The sequence below is a fragment of the Homarus americanus genome, unplaced genomic scaffold (assembly GCF_018991925.1).
Source record: "Homarus americanus isolate GMGI-L3 unplaced genomic scaffold, GMGI_Hamer_2.0 scaffold50564, whole genome shotgun sequence".
Classification (NCBI taxonomy): Eukaryota; Metazoa; Arthropoda; class Malacostraca; order Decapoda; family Nephropidae; genus Homarus; species Homarus americanus.
In genome coordinates, this window is record NW_024715014.1 from 3758479 (window position 1) to 3781793 (window position 23315).

Genomic DNA, 23315 nt, shown 5'->3' on the forward strand with positions numbered 1-23315 from the left:
TGGCCATCCATACCTTAGAGGAATGGCATCTGTGAATTCTTGTTTATTAAGGCTGAAGCATTTTGTCCTTATCGGTAACGTTGTTAGCCAGTTCGAGGCACCCACCTCCTGTTCTACAGCTATTTTTTTCAAGTTCTCTGCTCTGACAGTTACAGCATCAGTTGTTGATGTTTATCACTTTGGGTGTGCTGCCATTCTGTCGTAATGAACAGTCAAATCTTGTTTAATTCATTGGTATGTGGCTCAGTTTTAGCAATGTCCGACAGAGCTTGAATTTCTTTCACCCACTCGTTTACCTTTCCCATTATGTACTCGGTCCTGAAATCGTTCGTGCAGATTACCGCACCTAGGTGTCTTTGGCCGTCCTTCGTTATTTTGACTTCACTTCCACCGAACACCTCCATTGCCTGTTCATAGTGTTCTAGCTTCACAATGAGGCATTTGGGTTGTTCCTTATTTGTGGACCATGTGGTGTTATCAGGTCCCACCACTTTTTGATGTCCTCCACTTTTCTTGCTCCTGTAAGGTCATCAGCATATGCCACCTGCTTGACTCCAGTTGTTTTGAATTTTATTATATGTTGGAGCATGGATAGGCCTAGTGCATACATTGCCATAGCGACAGGGTCCCCCTGCGTAGTTCCGTCAGTTGACTATATGATGGTATCTCATCTTAGGGCCGTGAAGTTTGTTATATAGAGGCCTGATGGGTTCCTGTTTTCATCTACTACTACTTCTACAATAGCACTTTGGGTCAGTCAAAATAAAGACAGAGTATATGAAATACTGTACTGTACTGTATGTACTATACTATGAAACATTACCATTCCAGAACACTAAAATAACTCCTTTGGCAACATTTTCACTTGGCCCTACGAAATAAATTTAGAAGCTTCATATCTTATGGTCGTTCACCTGAAACAGTAGAGAGGCTGTCCTCCTTTTAATTATTATTATTATTATTATTATTTATTATTGGTAGCATTGATATCAGGAGGATAATAATATCAACACACTCATACAAATTGAAAACTTTCCTTCGGGGGCTGGGAGTGGCTAGACTAGCATTAAGGTGTGTTATCCTTGGGAAGTAAGCTGGGGTGTTGATCTTCATACAATCCAATCATAAATACTTATTTGAGAAGTTGTCGCTAAAGATTTACATCCATGAGGGTATTTGATATTTATCATTGAATATACTGTACTGCACAATATTCTGTTTAATTATTAATTTATACTTGTAGGTTTGATTGTAAATGTTCTGATGAGAGGAAAGGACATTACCATCACTTCTCAACTCAAAGATTTTACTGTCATAGATCCAGCCCGTGCTGCTCTCCACCCTAAGGTCAGTACTGTGATTATACTTGATATATTCACTGTATATATTTTAGAGATGTTGCGTGGTTTTAATTCTGTTGCTCCATCTGTGTTTCGTCTTTATTTTGCTCCGTTTTTTTGTGGAATGATGCGTGGGATAAAATAAACGTGAAGAGTTATATAATGCAAGAGTAAAAGGCAACAGAAATGGGCCAAGATAACAAGTAAACATTCCGACTTTATTTAACCTGACCTTGCTTAACCTTACCAAACTTAATCTAACTAAACGTAATTTAAACTCACGGAGATTACTTTGGTTGACCTGACCTGGCATAACTTAACATAATGATTAATGTTACAGATAGCCCAGGAGGAAGCATTTTCATGGAAAGTAAGAGGAAATAATTTATTACTTGTGACCTACCGGTAGGCTTGTTGAATACTGCATTAGTACATAGAGTAGTTAACACTACTTTGGCAGTGCAATGCAGCATAAATATGTTATGATAACTCAAGATACAGTCTTGGTGGATGCTACTGTAGAACTCTTGTAGTTGACACAGCACGGTGCTTGTGTTAACTGTTCTTGTAGACATATTGGAAAGCATCCTGCTGCTGTATAATGTGTGTATTAGCTATATTGTATGAAGTAACTGTGTGAGGCACTATGTTAGAAGTGTCAATTAATATACACATGTTCTGGCAAGTTACTTATGCTGGTTTATTTATTTTAAGAAGTAGGTACAAAGGTACAGTAGTAATACAGTATATGCAAATATTTGAGCAGGATGCCCCCACTTACTGTGTATACTGTATGTAGGGTTGTTAGGCACCATATCACCTCTTGTGTAGTGTTCACAGCTGTGGCTGTCTGATACTCACACTTAGTCTTGTAGCTTGTTCACTAGAGTGTTAGTTTTCTTGCTTAGTAAACAAGAATGTGGATATGCATTGTACAGCAGATGTCTGAATCTATACAGCTGTGCTCCAACTCTCAAACTTATTAATTTCAAACATATTAGAAATTAATTTCAAACATATTAGATCTGTAGGTAATGAATATTTCTTATAGTTGCCTACAGGAATAACTTGACATGCAAACATATGTGATGGATGAAGCTGGATTGTGTGGAGTAACAAGAATGAACCAGATACATATTTGGGGCCTTATTTTGGCTCAAGAGCACCATAGCTGAACACATGTGTAACAACACTAAGAATATATTGATGGCAGCAGAGAAGTATAGTGAAAGAGATAGAGTGACTGGGCAGGTGGGCATGTTCTTCATGCTGCTCACTCTGTAATATAAAAGAAAAGAGTTAGAAAGAGTGAAAAATCATTGAAAGTAATACCAGGTGTTTACAGTATTGTATAAGTTGACAGGGAAGGTGTTTGTTGTTCAGGTGTTTTAATATACAGGTAAGGTGTCCTCTTAATGACATTAACTTTGTACTTAACATAAATTGTTGGGTCGTCAGATAGTGGAGGTGGTCGGGACAGAGGCTTGGGACGCCAAGGTGTCTCTCTATGGTGAAGCAACAGACGGGGCTCAGTACCTCAACATGCAGTGTGTGGACACCAGCATCACTCTCACATTTGGATGTGCTCGCATTGTCTTCTTGAATAAGTTTATTGCAGATGTGTTGGTAAGTGTTGGTTATATATTAGTGTATAATTGTTTCATTTGTCAGAAAGTATTAATGATATTAGGGTTTAATAGTTTTATTATGTATCAGTCAGTGTTGATGATGATATACGTACTTGAAGCTTTTTTACCTTGATGTTAGCCAGTTAAAACTTTCCCCAAAATGCTTCAATGAGGATTGTATATTTCAAAGATGCAGTTTAATAATGACCTCACATACCAACTCTTTTTTTTTTAAGGGTTGGGTCGACAAGTTCCAGTCAGCAAAGGAAGCTTTGGCCTCGGCTAGTGTGGCAGCAGCAGCAGCTGCTCAGGCAACACTTCAGGAAGCCTACAAAGAGTGTTCTCGTATCAGCCTCTCTCTCACTCTTAGGGTCTGTATTTTCCCTTTTATTTTTATTTTTATTTTTTATATTGGTATGTTAACTGTGATGATAAGTACAACTGACCTTCCTATTTGGCCCAGAAGCATTATTTTAAGACTCACCCCAGGGTAGAGAGAAAAGACATATTATGTATTTACTGAATACCATTTAAATTTTTAATTACAGTACTATTACCTTAATTTATTTTACCTTAATTTACCATCACCACCATTTATCATCCTACTGACCAGTCAGGTGGCTGGTCTGTTCTCTGTTATGACCTTCATTGTCCAGTGTTAGTTCAGGAGGAAACTGGAGTACCTGGAGAAACCTGCCGTGTTTGAAAAGGTCAAACTTGATAACACCTTTCTCGCATCTGACCTAGGATTGAACCCTGGATGTGGTGGTGAGAAGCAAGTGTGAAACTTCTGCATGACCAACATCCCCATTTGTATAATACTGTACAGTTATCTCTTGATTTTTAAAGGATTTGTTAACAGGGTCCCCTCTGAGCTGAATAAAACATCTGGCATTAGCTAAATAAAATATTAAAAGCTGTTTCCCCACAGTGAAGGGGTTAACAAATGTTTTTTTGAGAACAGAACTCTTATGCAAATCGAGGTATTGCTGTATTAAGATCTTTAATTTATGTATTTATCCCCACGTTGGAGTTAACTAAAGTATTGTCTCCCATAGGCACCATTGATCTTAGTTCCCCAAGACTCCAAGAGTCTGTCTGGCCTGATGATTGATCTTGGTCAGATCTCCATCAACAACAAGTTTGAATTGGGTCAGGAGCGTAATGAGCTGGGCTACCCAGCTATATATGACATGATCGACCTCAAGCTTCACAATGTAAAGTTATCCAGGTCAGCACTTATAGTTTTTCTGGATCACATGAAAATTAGACACCCTAGCTTATTTACCTGAAGATTGAGTAACCTAGCGCTAACCTAACCTAATACTGTATTAACTTTATGTAACATAACTCAATGCTAACCTAATCTCACCTTCCCTTACCTCACATTTCCTAACCACACTAACTTATGTAACCTAATGCTAACCTAATCTCGTTTAATCTAATCGCACCTTATTTAAGCTAACCCCTGTAGCCCAGGTAGCATTAGGGTATTTAACCACCAGGTGAAATAAGCTGACAGGGCTAATTCTGGGGTGATCCGATGAATGACATCTCTAGATTGTGAAGAGTAAAAAATAAAATTAATAGATAATTAAGGTCTTGTTGTGGAAGGAGAATACCATTGCAGAAAACAGTATTAAGAGTAGAATGAAGAAACAGTTTGTTTGGTGATGGTTGTGGCTTCTCTCACCCTGCATGAGGGAAAGCTGCATCGTTATCAAGGAGATTTGTAAGTAGGTTTGTAATCTCACCTCAAGCATGAAGAGTTTAGGTGTGTCGTTTGTTGTTGTCCAAGTGTACGGTTTCGTTGTATGTCGTCAGGGTGGAGCTGTCGGTCACGGGGTCACTGGAACGAGAGTATGAGCTGCTGCAGCCCATCTCCCTCACCATCCTCATATGCCGGAACTTGACCATCTCCTGGCACAAGCAGCGACCAGAGATAGATATTCAGGCTAAGGTCGCACCCATTAAGGTAAGATTCCATGTTTTGTATATCTTAGCTGATGGTACTAAAGTATATGTATATTTTAGCTTATGTTAATAAAGTGTGAGTTTCTGAATATATATTTTATTTAATGTTTCATAGAGTAAATGTTATTTATATTATACTGTATATTATTCCTCAGTAAATTTCACTAAACTTCATCCTTCAACCCCTTCAAAGACTGTATATTTAATTTTCGCGATACTTTTGATGACTTGGCATCTTGGGATATTGTTCGTTCTCTTCTACAGCCTCGGGAGAAATTACCACAGAAAACGGATTTTCTCATAAACGTTGAGTTCATCACCAATATCAGCATTGCCTTGTATCTCCCTTCCAGGCCCGTAACACTTTGCTCTCTAGACATTCTCAGAAAATTTACAAGTCAATTCACTTGAGACAAACATTACACATGATCACACTTGATTAAATCTTTAACTAAGTCCATCATCATCCTAAGGCTGTTGAACCAACTTGAGGTAAAATCATCATCCTTAAAGGGTTATATAAATGGTTATAAAATTGTTTTACAGGTGTGTTTAAGTGAGGAAGACCTGCTGGTGACACTGACAGTACTTCAAGACAATCTGGGGGAGGAGAGCATAGCCATCTCCACAGAAGACGTTCCTACAGCTGAAATTACTGGTCAGTGAATGGTGTTGTTCAAGTGTAGTATAACTAACTAATGGTGGCTCATATTCCAGCCAAGCCAACCTTTCCAGTGACCATTTTCATATTTAGCTATATTGTACTGTACAGTATATTGTACTGCATGTGTGCTTCCTATACCGTGGGTTACCTGTTGCATGGGTGGTAAGAGTGTGAAAACTTAAGGGTAACATTATAAAGTTGTAATATTGATCTTGTCTTTAAAAAATATTAGGGAAGATTGTGTGGATCACCTGAAGTTTAGACACCCCAGTTATTTTGTCTGAATAAGAAACACCCTAATGCTAACCTAACCTCACTGGTGGTATAAGGGTATCTGACCATCAGGTGAAATAATTTGGGGTGTCTAAGCTTCAGATGATCCACTCGTGTGATCGTGTAAATATTGTACACAAGTTGAATTACCTTTTTTTAAGGGGATTCTTGGTAATTTATTGAACAATGCATTTTTTAAAATTAATCGATTAATAAAAGAAAAATGTATTCATGTAATATTGATTAGTGACAAGTTAACTTTTATTATAGATATTTTGTTGTTCCACTCTGTTTGTGTGTGTGTGTGTGTGTGTGTGTGTGTGTGTCATTTATATTTTCACATTCACTGAAGAAATATTTGGTCGTGTGTGTAACACTTGCACCTCACCTGCACATACACATACTTCTTCCTTTATTCTTTCCTTGTCACTCTCTTATCATCTCACCTTCACCCATATTTCATTTTTTTAAACTCAAACTGTAAGATAGTGAAGCAAGTGTACTGTACAGTCACTTTAGTGGGGAATAGGGCAGCTTAAGTTAGGTGTGGAAAAGGTAAGGTTAGATTAGTTTACCTTTGGATAGGTAAGAAAAGGGTAGGTGTCTTTTCCTTTACCAAACCCTAACCTAACTAAACCTAACAAGTTGTACAGCACAAAGCTCTTACTCTGGTGAACATTTAACTCTCCCCCACTAAGTTAAGAAAACCCTCAATGACACTAAAGGCAAGCAACAAAATGTACTCTATGTGTCTTTACAATACAGACTAAGGATCATCAACATCTGAAAGAGAGAGAGAGATGCCTGGGTGGTCTTATGTTTAATTTTCTTGGTACTGGATATTGGAAAAATGTGAAAGAATGAAAAACAGGAATGCATATGACAAGTAGTGATGATGGGACTACATCTATCATGCCTTGTATTAATATAGAGTGGATGGTACTGTAGTAGTTGGGTCCAAGTTCATGTTTCCTGGTACTGTTGGTACTGTATACATGTATATGAAAAATATGAAAATGTGGGAAAAATACATGATCGCGATGAGACCTCCCTCTGTCATGTTCTTTTATTAACATTTATAATGTAGTAATTGCCTGACTAGAATTGATTTTTTATCTCAGTTTAGACAGTTAGCTTTAATAACATCAGCTTTGAGCTTTGATATTGTGCATGTGACGAAGATGACAGAAAGCTAACTAAAAGAAAGAATAACATTGCAGCATCGTGACTCATTCGCTTGGTAACCTTGTTACCTGCTTGGCAACCAACCAGCCTCCAGAAGTACTTTGGCCATATTCTTATGTAGAAATGAATGGCTCTTGACCCTGAAGTAATCACCGTGCATCATCATTTCATAATTATTAATCCATAAATGGCAGCCATCATCTGTGGAAGTTAGCTGCAGAGTTAGCTAGAGGGACAGCAGCCATCGTCAGTGGAAGTTCCAGATTCTTTGCGTTCCGTTTTGCACATACAGTACCGGTATATGGGGAGGGGAGAAGGGAATCCCTAGCTGCCAATTAAGGGTTAGGAAACATGTGGGTCACTCACCATAAACAAGTTCATTAATATTTTCTGAAGAGATAGTGCATTGTGATGTGTGCAAATGAAGTAAAATTAACTCATGTTTATTGCATGTAATTTTTATGAGAAGTTAAGGTAATGCTCAATTTTGAAACTATAAACAAGCTGAATAATGATAGGCATTATACACACCTTCACAAATCACTAAGAACAAGTTGAACAATGATGAGGCATTATACACAAGTCATTTAGAACAAATTGAACAAGAAAATCACATTATTATAGTCAGATACATTATATAGCTGAAGAGTTAGATATCTGTACTGTACATAATAAATGATTTGAAATAAATTGGTTAATGTTTACATCTTTTACTAAATAAACTATAAACTTTTTCTCTATTTACTATCACTATAAATGCCTTCTGTGGTGTCTCGGTGATAAGATTCTTACTCCAACAGCCAACCCTCTTTACTCCAACAGCCAACACCCTTTACTCCAACAGCCAACCCCACCTTACTCCAACAACAGCCAACCTCACCTTACTCCAACAACAGCCAACCCCACTTATCCCCTTATCCCATCCCTCCAAGAAATTGGCCGAGGAATTTTATTACAGTGGAACAAAAGTCTTTCTGATTAACGATTATTAACATGAAAAAAAAACCAATTAAAAGCATTATTTATATAGGTACAGTACTGTGTTTGTGTAGAAAGTCTTGGTAACTCAATTTAATCCTACATAAAGCTTCACAGTTAATCATTTTGTTTTGGGGCAAGTGTTGGAGAAAGAATTACCAGTGTTGTCTTTCACTGTTTTGGGGTGAGTGTTGGAGAAAGAATTACCAGTGTTGACTTTCACTGTCCTTCATCATTTCATCTCTTACTGCCAATGTCACTGTTACATTACACAGCTGCACAAGAATTTATTAACAGCTATCTTCTCTGTGCTTGTTCACTGCGGCTTTATAGAAATTACAAGGATCACTAAGAAAGGTATGTACACTAAATCCTTCTTCCCTCGTCAATGTGTCCGTCCACTGAGCTACAATGTTGTTATTATTACCATTAACAAGTTTATTTTATTATGAATTGAAGTATAGATCTGTAATTATAAATGGTGTTTTCTTATTGATGACAGTCTTGCAGTATTTCAGATTGATTTTTAGAGTACCGTAATGTACAATTTATTTTATAATGTAGTGTAGTACAGTATTACACAGGGCTTGGAGAATGGTAGTGAATGTTGTGAGTTGTTGTTGTGTGTTGCTGGTGTTTTGGTGTTTGTGTTGTATATACTGTACTGTACTGGCTGTCTTATAGGTCACACACCATAGTGCACAGGGTGTCCATAGGTCATGTACAGTCTCATTCAAGATTCTTCGAACACTGCTGGAGACAGGTGGCAACTTGAGGCCGTTTGTTTACTATAGTACGTAGAATAATATAATACGAAACAACAAAGCCCAACCATTAAATTAAGCAACGGGGAACTAAGTAACCAATTACCAATCACTTTTACATTTATTCATAATGTAAACAAACGGCCTCGAGTTGCCAGCTGTCTTCAGCAGTGTTCGAAGAATCTTGAACGAGACTGTACAATAAGAAAATTAATATTCTTCCCTCTTTTTTTTCCAGGTGAGAGAATTGTATGAAATCAACCAAGATGGCTAAAAAATTAACGCTTGAGGAAGGAGTCCATTTAATATTATTGTATGGAAACCTAGCTGCCACACACTGATCAGTTGGAAAATAATATAATCAACAACATCCATATCCCTGGGTATTGTTGATAAAGTTCTTGTGTGTGTGTTATTTTGTTTTCCATACAATAATCTGAACAGACTTTTTCCTGTAGTGTTCATTTCTCTGTTGTCTTCTTTGATTCTCATGATTCCTTCACTTGAAAAAGAAAAAATCTTAATTTTTTGATGGTGCGTTACCTGTGATACGCCCTGTACAGTTCATTGTTGTGTTGTATGTTAAAATATCATTGTAAATTATTTTAGTCTCTGGTGCTGTACATCTTGTGTGTATCCAAGTAGAGGATTAGAGTACTATAGTACAGTACAGCATTATACCCCTCATAGTGTTGGCTTCTGTGGTACATCATTACTGTGGGTTCATCCTGGGTAAAATAATGTGTTTGCAATAAACCTTGTTGTACTCTTATGTGTCAGCTGAAGAGTGCATAGAAGAGAGAGGTATTGTACGTACAGTATTTATGTGAGAGAGTGATATCTGCAAATCAGTGTGCTCAGCCTATCTATAAAAATGTCTTGAAGGATGTGTTGATGTAAGTGGTGGTAAACCTATATTGGTGGCACAGTATTACAGTTAGCAATGTGATCGTATTAACATTGGTAGACTGTCACAAACAGTGGTGTATGGGATGAATTATTGTTAAATAACTTTTTTGGATATTTATTTCTTTATTTATTTTCTATTTATTTATTTATTTTTTAACTAGGATTAGCCCACCCAGGCACAGGTCACTGACCCAAATCGGAGCCTGGGGGGCGAAAATGTAATAATATTAATAATATTGTAATAATAATGATAATTCATGATAAAATAAATAAATAAATAAAAATAAAAATAATGAAATAATAATAATAATAATAATAATACAAAAGTGATCAAGAGTGAGAAACAATATATGTATGTTGTGTTGTCAATAGTAAGAGAAACAATTGAGGCCCTGAAATTGTCTGTAAATGAGGCAGAAAGTCAGATCAACAACCTGGGACCTGGTCACAATTTTCGTGATGCCATATGGCAGCAGGGTCTACCATTAGACAACACATTATGCTTCCAATATCTTCCCAGGCAGTAGTACCTCCCTGTTTGGTAGCTGCCTACTACCTAGTATCCGTACTGTAGTTTGTTAGTACAGAACAGTAGTGTGATGACAAAGTTTGAACTGAAATATGAAATTGCTTATAGCTACTGCAGTGTTTTGTGTGTGTGTGGTGTAGTTGTCCTTTATTAATACGTAATTAACAGAGTTTCTAGTGAGTTTAGTGTTGACATAGTTGGTCCAGTGATGCTCATTATCAATAAATTAACAGAGGCGACAGAGAGTGAAAAAGACATAGAGCGGGTGCTGGCACAACATGGACACATCTTCACCAAGATCAAGTTCTCGTTCACTATGGAGGTGGTGACCCTGGCACTGCTGACTGGTGGTAGTGATGCTCAGGTAAGTTGACTGTTTATGATTTTTTTATTTTAATTTTTTATTTATTTTATTTTATTTTTTTTCATTTTTATTTATAATTTCAACCACTTATCAGTTTATTTGCCTTCTGGACAGTTTCTGGTAGTCTGTTCTTTGTTACATTGTTATGACCTTTATTGTCTAGTGTTAATTCAGGAGGTAACTGTAGCACCCAGAGGAAACCTGATGATGTCCTTTGAGGTCATGTAAGTTTAATGTTAGTTATGTTATTGAGTGTCTGATATGGTCATCTGCAGATATTGATATTGAAACAGTTTTTTAGCCAAAAAAATACACATACAGAGTGGATAATAATAAAGATATTGGCATGGCTGAGCCAATTGAGAGTCTGAGCTCTCTTAAAGGCACCTGATATACAGTATACTGTACATTTATCTCAAGGAAGTATTATGTAACATTTAGGATCATCTGGAATAGTACATGTAACATGGTGGTAATAAGAACATATCAGAATGTTACCACGGTTATCACTTTGTTAGTTATTTTATTTATTTTTCTTACACTTGAATTATAAGTTACAATATACTCTCGATTTAATGGAATCTGATATAATGAACTCTTGATATAGCGGAAGGCATTTTTTCTTTATTTTTCACTCGATTTAGTGAACTAGTTTGCTAAATCAAGATTAATTCCGTTAATGCATTCACACCTATGGAGACACCTCAGACACATGATACAGTAAAACCTACTTCAGCCTACGGTGAATGTACTAAATGTATAAAAACGATAAATAATGACACAAAGTAATTACCGGAAAATCTGAGAAAATCACTCCAAACCTTTTTGCTCTGGGCCCGGGGACAAAGGTTCTCAGCATTATGAAAGATTGCACCATGTTTAGCCGCATCCTCACATGGTTGGTGGGAAGAGTGAGGTAACATGCCAAGACATTTACACAGCACACACATTAACAGCACTACTAAACCTTTTTCTTATAACATTTGACTTTATAATTTCTATTTTAAAATTAATTGATACCCGATGGCTCAATTTGGCTACTTTACGCATTATAACCTAGTGATGTCACAAAGCTTGGCAACTGCAACCACAGTGCAGAAATTATCACAACCTGTACTCAAATTTACTTAATTAATTACTAAATTTTTGTATGTCTAATACAAACTATGAGATGTTTATACTCAAATTAATCACCATCTTGCAAGAATTCCAGCAATGCAAATTTTATTCTAATAAATCAAGTCAGTGACATTTTATAAGCAATAAAACGCATAAGGTATCACAACCTGTACTCAAATGTACTAAGTTAATTACTCTAAATTTTATGTCTAGTGCAAACTATGGGATGTTTATACTCAAATTAATCACCATCTGTTAAGTCATTCAGTGACATTCTATAAGCCAAAAACTTAAACTCCCTGTCTTTTATAATCTTGAGTCCCTCCTGACCCCTCAACTGATACCTAGCTCCTGTTCCTGGCTGTCAACACCCCCCCCCCCCTCCTCCCAGCCAGCCAGCAGGGGAGGCAGATGGCAGTGGGTGATAAAGATTAATGGAATGAAGGTGATTTTAGGCTTAAAGTTTTTCTTTTATAAAATGTCACAGACTTGACTTAACAGAATATAACTTGCATTGCTGGAATCCTTGCAAGATAGCGATTAATTTTGAGTACATGTATGAACATCTCATAGTTTGCACAAGAGATAGAAAGTTTAGTCCTTTAGCATAGTACATTTGGATACAAAGTGAGTACAGTAATAAGTTGCTCAAAATTATGGCTTCTTCACTGGGAAAAGTCTGTATAACTAACCCCAGTGGTCAGGATATTATGGCATTGAATGTTACAGAGTGGGAGAAACTGACCGCCCACCCCCACCCCTGCCTCTGTCATTCTTACTGGAAATCGACAAAATATTTTTTATTTCTTAATTATTTATTAATTAGTAAATATATGTTACTGTAATAATTTGAGCTTATTAATACCAGTACCCTTCATATACTGTTACAGTACAATATCTTATTTTTTCCTTATTATTCGGTTTGTTAATTTTTATGCAAATTACTGATTATACAGGTATATTGTATTTTTTCAATAGTAGTATTTAATATTTGATATTACTGTATAATTGATAAAACATACAGTACACCATAAGAGGAAGATCACACAAGAATATAAAATAATAAATGTTGGAGGGTGTGTGTTGGTGGTGTTAGGGATGTGTGTATGTGATGTTGAGGTGTGTTCCTGACACACACACACACACACACACACACACACACACAGAGGAATTAAGACAACACACATCTCTCTAATTACTCACACCTTTCTGCTTTTTCACTCCATGTTTTAAAATGTTATGTAACGTAATGTTGAATGGATACTACTTTGCTCATTTATTTATTCAAGACATCTTCAGGTCATGAGACCCACTAATCCCCACCCAAGAAAGGGTGTCCTGACATTGCATCAGAAGGTCAGTAATATGAGACCACTAATCCCCCACCCTACCTCCAACTGACATTGCATCAGGTCAGGTCAGGTCAGGTCTCCCCCCAAATAATTTGGCTTTTGTCTTTATTCAAGACATCTTCAGGTCATGAGACCCACTAATCCCCCACCCAAGAAAGGGTGACCTGACATTTCATCCCTGTAAATTCAGTTGCCTCTGAAGATGTCTTGAGTAAAGACAAAAGTTAAGGTGCTGCAGTGTACACTTAGTTGACTGAGAGCTTGATTTAGCGGAAATTTCGATTTAACGAACGGGTGGCTGGAATTAGTTCGTTAAATCGAGAAAATACTGTACATATTTTACAGTGGAGTTGATATACAATAATAAGATAGAAAGAGAAGCAGTACAATCTGGGTTGTACTAAGTGGAACAAGAGGACAGAAGCTGTCAGTATCACGTCCTGTCGGCAAATATGATAATTGCAATGGTAATTTCTATCTATCTACATGACAATTTCTGATATAATGGTTTTTGTGGTACAGGGTATAATAAAAGTAGGAATATAAAGTAGATATTACAAAAATATTAATACTTAGACAATAGATATTTTTAAAGACATGATTTAAAGGAAGGGAGCGTAGTCTTTGCTTGGATGGGTGGGGATAAGTTGTTCCACACCTTCACACCATGGTATTTTATGGAGGTCTGGGACTGAGAGGAGCTCATGGGGTGTGGTCTTAGTAGCTCTGGGTGTCTTAAGTTGTATCTTTAATCAAGTGATTGACAGATTTGTAAACAAATAGGCACAACAGTAGGTTGGAGTGTTAGAGAAGGCAAAACTGGAAGGAGTTTAGTCAGTAAGATAATATGTCAACTTGTAACTTCAAAATGATTAGGAAGTGTACAGTATATTAAGAATAGTCATTAAATCCTGGAGGAATTAAGGTGTAGTGAAGTCTCTCACTCATGAACACACTGCTCTACCCTCTCTTACTCTCTAAGGCAAAGCATACAGTACTAATAGAAGTTGTAAATTAAATAATATATGTTGCAGAATGCACCATCCATGCCAAGTGATACAAGTAACGTTAGTGGTTTACTACAAGTGAGTGACACTGCCTCTGGTGAACTACCTCATTCATCACACACCAACGTTAATGCTGCATCAAGTTTTCCGAGAGTCACACTTGGAGAAACAAGTAAATCTCAGTTTTCACCTTCGCATGTGTTTTCCCTGTCATCGGCTGAAGGTTCTGAAGTTCATCGAGTATCTTCTGGCAGTAAAATAATGAACCCAAGAGAAGCGCTGGCAGAGGTCAGCCTACAGTTAGTGAGGATCAAGGGGGACATGATGTCTGATGGGTCGCTGGCTGCCAATCTCGTCCTCTTTGACTGTATACTACAGGACACACGACCAGGTGAGCACAACATACAACTCCATCTGTAACTCATAGCCTTCAGCCATGGTAAATCTTGCTAACTGCTGTATAAAGGGGGCGGGGTCTCCCAAATTTATGGGGGTTAAGTTTTCAAAAATGGCCGCGAATCGCCAAATCCGCGAATAACATTTGCGGATTAATTTTTTTTCCCGTGTACAAAGAAATGTATATTCCCTCTATGTGCTTGCCCTTAGGACAATTATTTCTTTTACCTGTAGTATTGTATATGTGTGTGTGTGTGTAAAGACATACACAAAATACATACAAATAAATAATAATTGGAAATCCTATCAGAAATAATCAGAAACAAATTTACTAAAAATGTGACAGTCTACCCTCAAGTCCGTGTTTTATTATTAAAGTAATAGAGCACGGACTTGAGTGTAGACTGTCACATTTTTAGTAAATTTATTTCTGATTACTGTATTTGTGAGAGTTTTTCACATTATTATTTATTGTATGTTTTGTGTGCATTTGTCTACACACACACACACACACACACATTTACAATACAGATAAAGGAAATTACTGTCTCTAGAACGAATGGCTCCCTGTCCCAGCCGCAAAAATGCCGACAACTTCAAAACTACCCACAGACTTTCTTGGGTACATCCAGGGTGTCATCTGTGAATAACCGTGAACCGCAAAGTAAAAGTCCGCGAACATGGGGGGCATACTGTATACATTAAACACACAATGAAATAAAAACTGAAAAAAATTACAGTGGTCCCTCGGTTAACGAACGCCTCGGTTAATGAAATTTCGGTTAACGAACTGCCTCCCATAAGATTCTTAAATTCGGTTAACGAACAAAAATTCGGTTAACGAATTTCTTACGAACCGACCTCAACATGTTTTCGCTTGCACTGGCTGGTCAACCAGCTTTAGTATTAGTCCGCCAATACAGTAATCGGTTCTAGGGCTTAAATTCCTTACTATTTTAGTAAATATCAAGAAGTTTATATACTATTCAATAATTTTAAAAGTTTAATATTCAATTTTTTAGTCATTTTAACAATTATTGAACATAATTGAAGGTAAAGTGACTAGTTTAATGCGCGGCATCCAGCCTCTTAACACAGCAAACAGGCGTTAGTCTCTCTCTGTTTTCACTGGAGGTAACATCTTGCTTGAGACTCTCTTCAACTAAATGCTTTTTTTCTGTGTTTCCAAGCAAATTATTGGTCATTTTGAAATATATTTTACATATTGACAATATATAATGCAGTGCAGTGTTGATTTAAAGAAAATAATCTTGAAATACACCAAGAGAACTAAAATTTTATGGGTGAAATGGTGCCATGGGGTGACTTCTCTTCCACCCCAATGCCTTCTCTTCTTCCTTCTCCTCCACCCCCATTCTAATTCCCATCATCATCATCATCATCCAGGAGCCTTCTACATACACACCTCAAAGTATAAGTGAACTTTTCTACCATTTTTGTTGAATTTAGGCAATTTTCGGTAGCTGGAACCAATTACCCAAAAACCCATTGAAACAATGGTTTCGGTTAACGAATTTTTCGGTTAACGAACAACCTGCTGGAACGGATTGTGTTCGTTAACCGAGGGACCACTGTATATTCTTATAGAATTAAAGATACACATGCAGGAGTTTTTAAGTGAGTATGTGGGAGCTGAATGACTATGAGGAGGAGTTAGGGGAAAGACTGCCACATCACTGATGATTGTGCATCTTCCATGATGACAAAGGCAACAGAATTCCCTATAGCATTGTGGGTAATGTGAGGATTTCTACTGAGACACCATATGTGCTTTATGAATGCTCAAATTGGCATGCGATTAAAAAACAAATTGCTGATATCATATGAGGAACATGACAGTTTCAGGGATAAGGAACCATTGATGCCCATTATAGAAGATACTGATCCTCCGCTTCTCGGCACTGATCAGGATTTGGTACACTCGGCCCTCTGTTTGTGTGTTCATCCACCGAATGGTTGTTCCCACCTTGAGGTCATCCAGTAGTGTATTTGTTTATTGGTGATGTATAAGTGTTACTTACAAGGAGGGAACCCAGTCCTTCACTTATAGGAATCAAACCTGGGACACTTCAGTTGCAAGAATGTTCTGCCATAAAACTGTGAAATCTCGTACTAATGTTATTCTTTAAACTTTTTCAGTTTTGAATTGCCTACTTTTATACTTTTATACTTGATTTGTACAGTAATTCATTTTTGTCTGATGGTGGTGTTCAGGTCAGGAAGGGTTCATCACCAGGATGATGGAGAGGAGGAAGAGGAGTGGTGAGCGTGGCATGATAGATCTCACTTATCATCAGGAACCCACCAAGGACATATTTGGTGAGTCTTCTCAGTGAAATTTTAAGTTCAGCCATTGTTGATGGACAACTAAGTTTTCATCTCACAACAGCAAGTCTGTATTAAGATAAAATATATTAGTCCTCTGTTTAAACTCACTTTCATGAATCTTAAAAATATTTTTCTTAGTACAGTATGTTCTCAGATCAGATTGCATTTTGTTTTGATTTTTTGTGACATATAAATAATCTGTTTTTAATTCATATCTAGGTCTGAGGAAACGAGTGGTGGTGTTGCCTTGTGGTACAAACACAAATACAGATAGTGGAGTTCAGCTGTACTTCATTGTGTACCAGTAATTTCCTGCCACTATAATATTATTTAGTTATTAAAGTCAATAGGTACAGCTGAAACAGTTGGTGCAGAGCACTTCCAGGGCTAATTTATGCGGTTGCTCAGCTGGTTGCAGTTTCGTGGCATCACTAGTGTATAATGCCTCCCCATATGCCCTGGTTTATTCACTGATCAGTTGTCTAAGTGCAAAAGTAGCCAAATCGAGCCATCATGTATCAATTAATTTTAAATTAGAAATTATAAAGTCAAATGTAAGAAGACATTGATTTAGTAGTGCTGTTAATGTGTGTGCTGTGTAAGTGTCTTGGCATATCACCTAACCACCTGACTCAGTCACCTAACCCTTTGCCTTGTTAGCTCAGCTCGGAATTACATTGATTTATTACTGTATAATTTACTTTTTTAGTGTTGTATTTACATTTAAAGAAATATTTATATTTGCACAGTAATTATAAATAGACCACAAGCAGAAAAATCCAGCGTTACCCAAGCGGTTGGTTTTCCCACCCACTCACCAACCATGTGAGGATGTGGCTAAACATGATGCAATCTTTCATAATGCCAGGAGCCCTTGTCCTCAGGCCCTGAGCAGAAAGGTTTGGAGTGATTTTCTTAAATTTTCTCAGATTTCCTGGTAATTGCGCATTATTTCATAATCAATATTTGCTCCCAGACCCAGAAATAAAAATTTGAACAGATTTTCCTTTTCTTTTTTCTTTTTTTAATTTTCAGAAAATGCTCCTGATTTTCAACCTCGGAATTTGTTCCCAAACCTGGAATTTAGGGAATTTTCTGGAAAAATTCCAAGTAAATTTTGATTCTGGCAATTGGAGAGTACAGGTAGTTCTGCTATAACGCGATAATTGTGTTCTTGTAAAATGTCGTGTTATAGAAAATCGCGTAATAGAAATAACAGGGCTTATGGAGAAAATAGGGTTAGGTGCAGATTACTCGAAATCGAAAAAATTTAGTAGTTAGCCTAACACAAAGGATAGCACAGTCTAAATAAATGTAATCCATACAGTAAATGTAACTTTACCTGGGGGAATGATAAAATAGGGTTATATCCTTTCTTTTACGATCATCACCGGGAGAACGCTTCTTGTTGATATTCTTCTTTACTATATTCACAGTTATTACCACAAAATTGGAGAAATAGTAAGAGAAAATCGCGTTATAGCAAACAAGCGTTCGCGTTATACAAATATCGGTCCTAATTCATAAATCGCGTTAGAGCAAATTCGCGTTATCAAAACACGCGTTATAGCAGAACTCACTGTACCGGGTTTGAGGGATTTCGGCTAATGGAGATACAGTATTACTGTACAGTATTCTGATAACAATTATAGGTTTTTATGCCGAAAAAAAAACCATTTTAGATAATTTAGATGGCTAGAATATCACCTGAAGATTAGTACCCCAAGGTTTTTCCTTTTTATTTTATGGGGAATAGCCTACCCATGCACAGGTCATCGACCCACAACGGGGCTTGGTGATTAAAACATCCTAATAAAATCAGGGAGGGGTGTATGTTAGCTTATCATTAAGGTACTAAATTATCAGGTAAATAAAGCAGTAGGTACAGTACTAATCTTCAGGTGATCAGCCAAGATCATTAATTTTAGAGATGGCCATTAATGGTAAAGTATTGGTTACAGTGGACTTGCGCATCTCTGGGTTTGTGCTGGTGCTGCACCTGCCCTACTTGTTGAGGATCCAGCGCTTCTTTATGGACAACATGCCTCAGCGGCCTGAGGCACCATCTCCACAACCTGCTAAACCTAAAGACATCGCCAAGACAAAGGTACGGGATCAGATATTTTTACTGTGGAACCAAATGTAAGTTTTTGTTCCAAGGAATAAATGGGTTAGTTTGCTGTATAATATAGTTTACTCCTATATAATTCGTATCAAGATGATATAAGTCATTATTTTTGAGTATGAGATTTGATATCTGACTTCTGCCCATTGACTTGGTAATGTTATTAACATTTTAACAACAGCAATAAAATTTGTGTCATTGTTAGATTGAGTCACTAAATTAAAATGCTGTTGTTGAATGTGAATTAGGAGAGTATTCTGTATGAGTCAGTCAAGAGTTTGTATGTGTACCTTCTTCAGTCTAAATGATTATGTATCTGGGCCCATGTTGTGGAGGTTTACACCATAGTGATAAACATTTGTCACAATCATAAGTGTGAGTGAATGAAGTGGGTGCCTGTTTACTCAAGATTCAGCCTCCATAGCAGTATACAAGAAAGAGCTTGAGTGAGTGGGGAGGGGAGGGGGAAATCAATTACACATACAGTAATACAATTTGAGTTATGGTCCTTTCAACTTGGGAAAATTTATGATTTTTGGTTATTTGTGTAATGTGGAATTTCCTATATGGAGAGGAGTGACTTGTACACCTTTATTCAACCTAGATGTGTTTTCTTTTTCTTTTCCTTTTACACCGGACAGACTGACACCAAGAATGATGACGGCCAGCCAAGTAGCATCATGACTCTCCGTGTGAAGGTGGAGCAGCCCGACATCGCACTGGTTGATAACGTATCCACCACTGATACTTCCTGCATTATTCTTCATGTGAGTTTACACTTGATAATACAGGGTGTCCATAAAGTATTCTTGCATATAATACTGTACAGGGTGTCCATAAAAGATTCTTACACATAAATACAGGGTGTTCATTAAAGAATCATACATATTCACACTTCTTAATGTGTGTGTGTATTTGTATACTATTAATGGGCACTTTAGTCCTGAAGAGTTATTCTCAGTATTGAATTATTGATTTTTTTTTTTTTAGACAATGCACCTAAGCAGTGTTCTGGAGTAATATTTGTGACTTTTTTTAGCCGACAAATGATGTTAGAAGTAGAATTACAAACATTCACTTTTTGTAATACCTCTGTACACTGTTCTATCCCTCTCTGTCTTTCTGTTTGTTCATCCCAGATTAAGTCAATCCAATAGTTTGTTTGTATAATCAACTTTTACAATTTTCTGGTAATTTTTCTGATACTTGGTAGAGTTGTTGGAAATAGACTGGAGGTGAACATAAAGGTTCATTTCACAATACAACATTGCTTTAACACACTTCCACTCTGTTCCAAGTTTACATGGGAAGAATGAGTCTAATACACTTTAATGAGTAAAAGTTAGACACCATTATATCTTTTTGTACCACAGGCGGAGGTGAACAGCGACATCAAACAGACACCGATGCACCAGCACATCAACGCCAGCATCACCAATATCCAGATGTACACTTGTTGTTATAACCCAGAGAAGAGACATAAGACCCTCTCACAGGTGTGTTGATGGCTGATGCTCCCTCTCTCTCTCTATCTCTCTCTCTTGTTGCTGATGTTCTGTTGTTGGTAATGTTTGATCACCTGAAGATGAATCACCCTAATGCTAACCTAACCTAATGTAATACTAACCTAACCTAATCTACCCTTACCTTACCTTACCTTACCAAATGTACCCTACCTTACCCTACCCTACACAATCCCCAGGTAGCATTAGGGTGGTTACTCTTCAGACAAAATAAACTTGGGAGCCTGATCATCATAAGTAGTGCAAAAATGATTGAAATATCACAATTTTGTAATTTGCCATACAGGAAGAAACGTCACTCTTATTGAATTCCTGATGTACAACAAAAGTCATTCAACACATTACTGCACTTTTATCACATTGCCTTAACTGATTATGTGGTTAGTGTTAGATTAATTTTTCTTTACCTTTTGGAGTGACTTCTACAGTGTTCTTGTGATCAAGTTGATGTTTGTAAAAATTTTCGTTCCTTGTAGATCTTGAACCCGTGTGAGTTGTCTCTAATGTGCAGTGTGACGCCCAGCCACGCCGAGCACGTCGACCTGAAGCTGAGTCAGGTGGATCTACGTGTGTCTCCTGGTGAGTCAAGTAATGTTGATTGTTACCGGAGGTTTAAACATGTAATGTTGATTGTTTACACCTATTACTGGAGGTGTAAACAAGTAATGTTGATTGTTTATACCTATTACTGGAGGTGTAAACAAGTAGCATTGATTGTTTACACCTATTACTGGAGGTGTAAACAAAAAGCTGTTCTCATGAGAGACATTGCAGTTTAAGGGTTAATTCTCCATGCTCTTCTTCACCAACAGGGACCATTGAATTGTTGAGCAGCATCCTGACAGTGTTGTCAACCTTGGAGACACCATCAGAAGATATGAAAGAAGATGTGCGTGACTGGACAGGAATTTGGAAGCCGAAGCCCCTGAATCATGTCGAGTTTTCCTTCTTGGCTGTCGGTGAGTCATCGTCATCATCCTCCTCTTCTTCAATATTATCATCCTCTTCATCAGCATCATCCTCTTCATCAGCATCATCCTCTTCATCATCCTCTCCATCATTATCTCACTTTATACACTTGCATGGGTCAGCTGTAGTACCTAATGGCAGTTCTCTCCATGTTGCACTGTCTCTTATAGCTTCTCTTTTCAGGGTCTTAAACTCTGATGTTATTTCTTACAACCTATCCCCATGTCCCTTTTGCCCTACCAGTAGCTCTCTTCCCTCCCACAATTAGATTCATGTACTTCTTGATCCAGTTGGTCTCATCCATTCTCTCCACTTGCCCAAATCATCTCGGCCTTCCTCTATGCAAAACTTCACCAATAGTCTTTTATTTTTGTGGTTGTATTGGTAGCTGATCATAACCTTTGTAATCAGTGAGGTGGTTGTGAGTGCCTTCCTTACATATGTTTGCTTCTGTTATGAGTTAAGTGATTTGGTGAACGAGCGCCGGTGTTGTTCAAACTCCTGTAAGAAACTGTTCCCTGACTTGTGACTTGGATATAGCTGGTTGTTGATGTTGGAGAAGAGAAGAAGAAAGAGGATGTACAAAGTGCATGTAGTTCTATTGAGAGACTGTCTGCATCATGGTGGAACTCCTCATTATGCAGTCAACAGGACAAATTATAAGGTTTATGTGTTAACCTGTAGGTGTGTTAGTGTGTGTGTGTTAACCTGTGACTTTTTAATTTCAATGAGCATATTCCAATTTGTTCGTCTGTACAGAGGAGGCATTTGAGGCCTTCGCAGTAGATGTCACGGAAGCCGTGTCACCAGTCAGTGGCAGCCTTGGTGGGGAGATGGCCTTAGTGGCGATGGAGTGCCTCTTGGTCACTCTTGAGGCTGGTTCACTCACCTCACCCATTCCACTTATCAAGCTTCAGGCCAGCATCTCAGCAACTGCCACGGGCTTCCGTTCTCAGAGGGTAAGTGTGTAAATGTGCTGGGCAGGGTGTTTCATAATGAAGTACTGCATAGCACAACAGTGAACAAATACACAAAGCACATTGCATTTATAAAAAAAAAAAATAAATAAATAAATAAAAAACTAAAATAAAATAAAGGTCTTAAATAGCGTGCGAGTCCTGCCCCGCACTATATTGGACCTGTCAGCGACTGAACGAGCAACACTGTTGTTAACTCGTTCTGTCCGAATTCCGAGTCAATATTGTGACCTAAAAGTCACTAGATTAGGAAATCTAGTGTCATTTTTTGTGTCATGTTTTTTTAAGAAGTCTTCTTGAAATAATCTAAGCAATATTATTGTAGATACTTTAACTACACAAAACCAGCATGAGCACTGCACAATTGCACATATTATGGTGAACACTGTAAATTTGGGGAACACTACACACTTATTTTATAGTTGTTAATAATTATTACCTGCAGTGGTAGAGGCCCCTCTGCCCACACCTAAATCTGGCCCTGCTGTAAAGGATGTCTCAAGAAATTTGCCTTTGTCATACTCTCTTGATCCACTGACATTGTTAATTTGTTGTATTTTATTTCTTATACTGTATGTATAATTTCCTTGATTCAGTATAAGTGAAAAGCAAAATATTGAGCTAATACTATTTAAATATCACACACTTGTAGGTCAACCTTAATGGGCAACTGAGCACCGAGTTGGCATACTACAACCCCAGACTGGCAGTGTGGGAGCCACTGTTGGAGCCCGTGGAGATGCGAGGTAAATATGGTGCTCCTGAACACACACCCTGGACACTACAATTTGAGGTGAGAATGTGTAGTAGTGTGACTTATTTTACTGCCATTGGTTGTAGCTTAATAATTTCTACAATCAAAAGACAACTCTAACTTGCAATATGATTAT

The 23315-nt window shown here is 37.4% G+C and overlaps 1 protein-coding gene across 4 annotated transcripts in view; it reads left to right on the forward strand.

Moving 5' to 3' along the window:
* LOC121853321 (vacuolar protein sorting-associated protein 13-like) overlaps positions 1-23315 on the forward strand; it is a 93296-nt gene that overhangs the window by 32859 nt on the left and 37122 nt on the right. For 2 of the 4 annotated variants that reach the window (XM_042347377.1, XM_042347401.1), the window contains exons 22-39: positions 1244-1347; positions 1681-1710; positions 2799-2966; positions 3205-3339; positions 4027-4199; positions 4793-4943; positions 5489-5600; positions 8376-8399; positions 10478-10608; positions 14114-14477; positions 16718-16822; positions 18793-18938; positions 19598-19723; positions 20330-20452; positions 20956-21058; positions 21292-21438; positions 22208-22407; positions 23078-23218. In XM_042347377.1, coding sequence (XP_042203311.1) covers positions 1244-1347; positions 1681-1710; positions 2799-2966; positions 3205-3339; positions 4027-4199; positions 4793-4943; positions 5489-5600; positions 8376-8399; positions 10478-10608; positions 14114-14477; positions 16718-16822; positions 18793-18938; positions 19598-19723; positions 20330-20452; positions 20956-21058; positions 21292-21438; positions 22208-22407; positions 23078-23218 — 2483 coding nt within the window. The remainder of the gene's footprint in view (positions 1-1243; positions 1348-1680; positions 1711-2798; positions 2967-3204; positions 3340-4026; positions 4200-4792; positions 4944-5488; positions 5601-8375; positions 8400-10477; positions 10609-14113; positions 14478-16717; positions 16823-18792; positions 18939-19597; positions 19724-20329; positions 20453-20955; positions 21059-21291; positions 21439-22207; positions 22408-23077; positions 23219-23315) is intronic. The other 2 variants (XM_042347386.1, XM_042347393.1) reach the window with 2 other exon arrangements.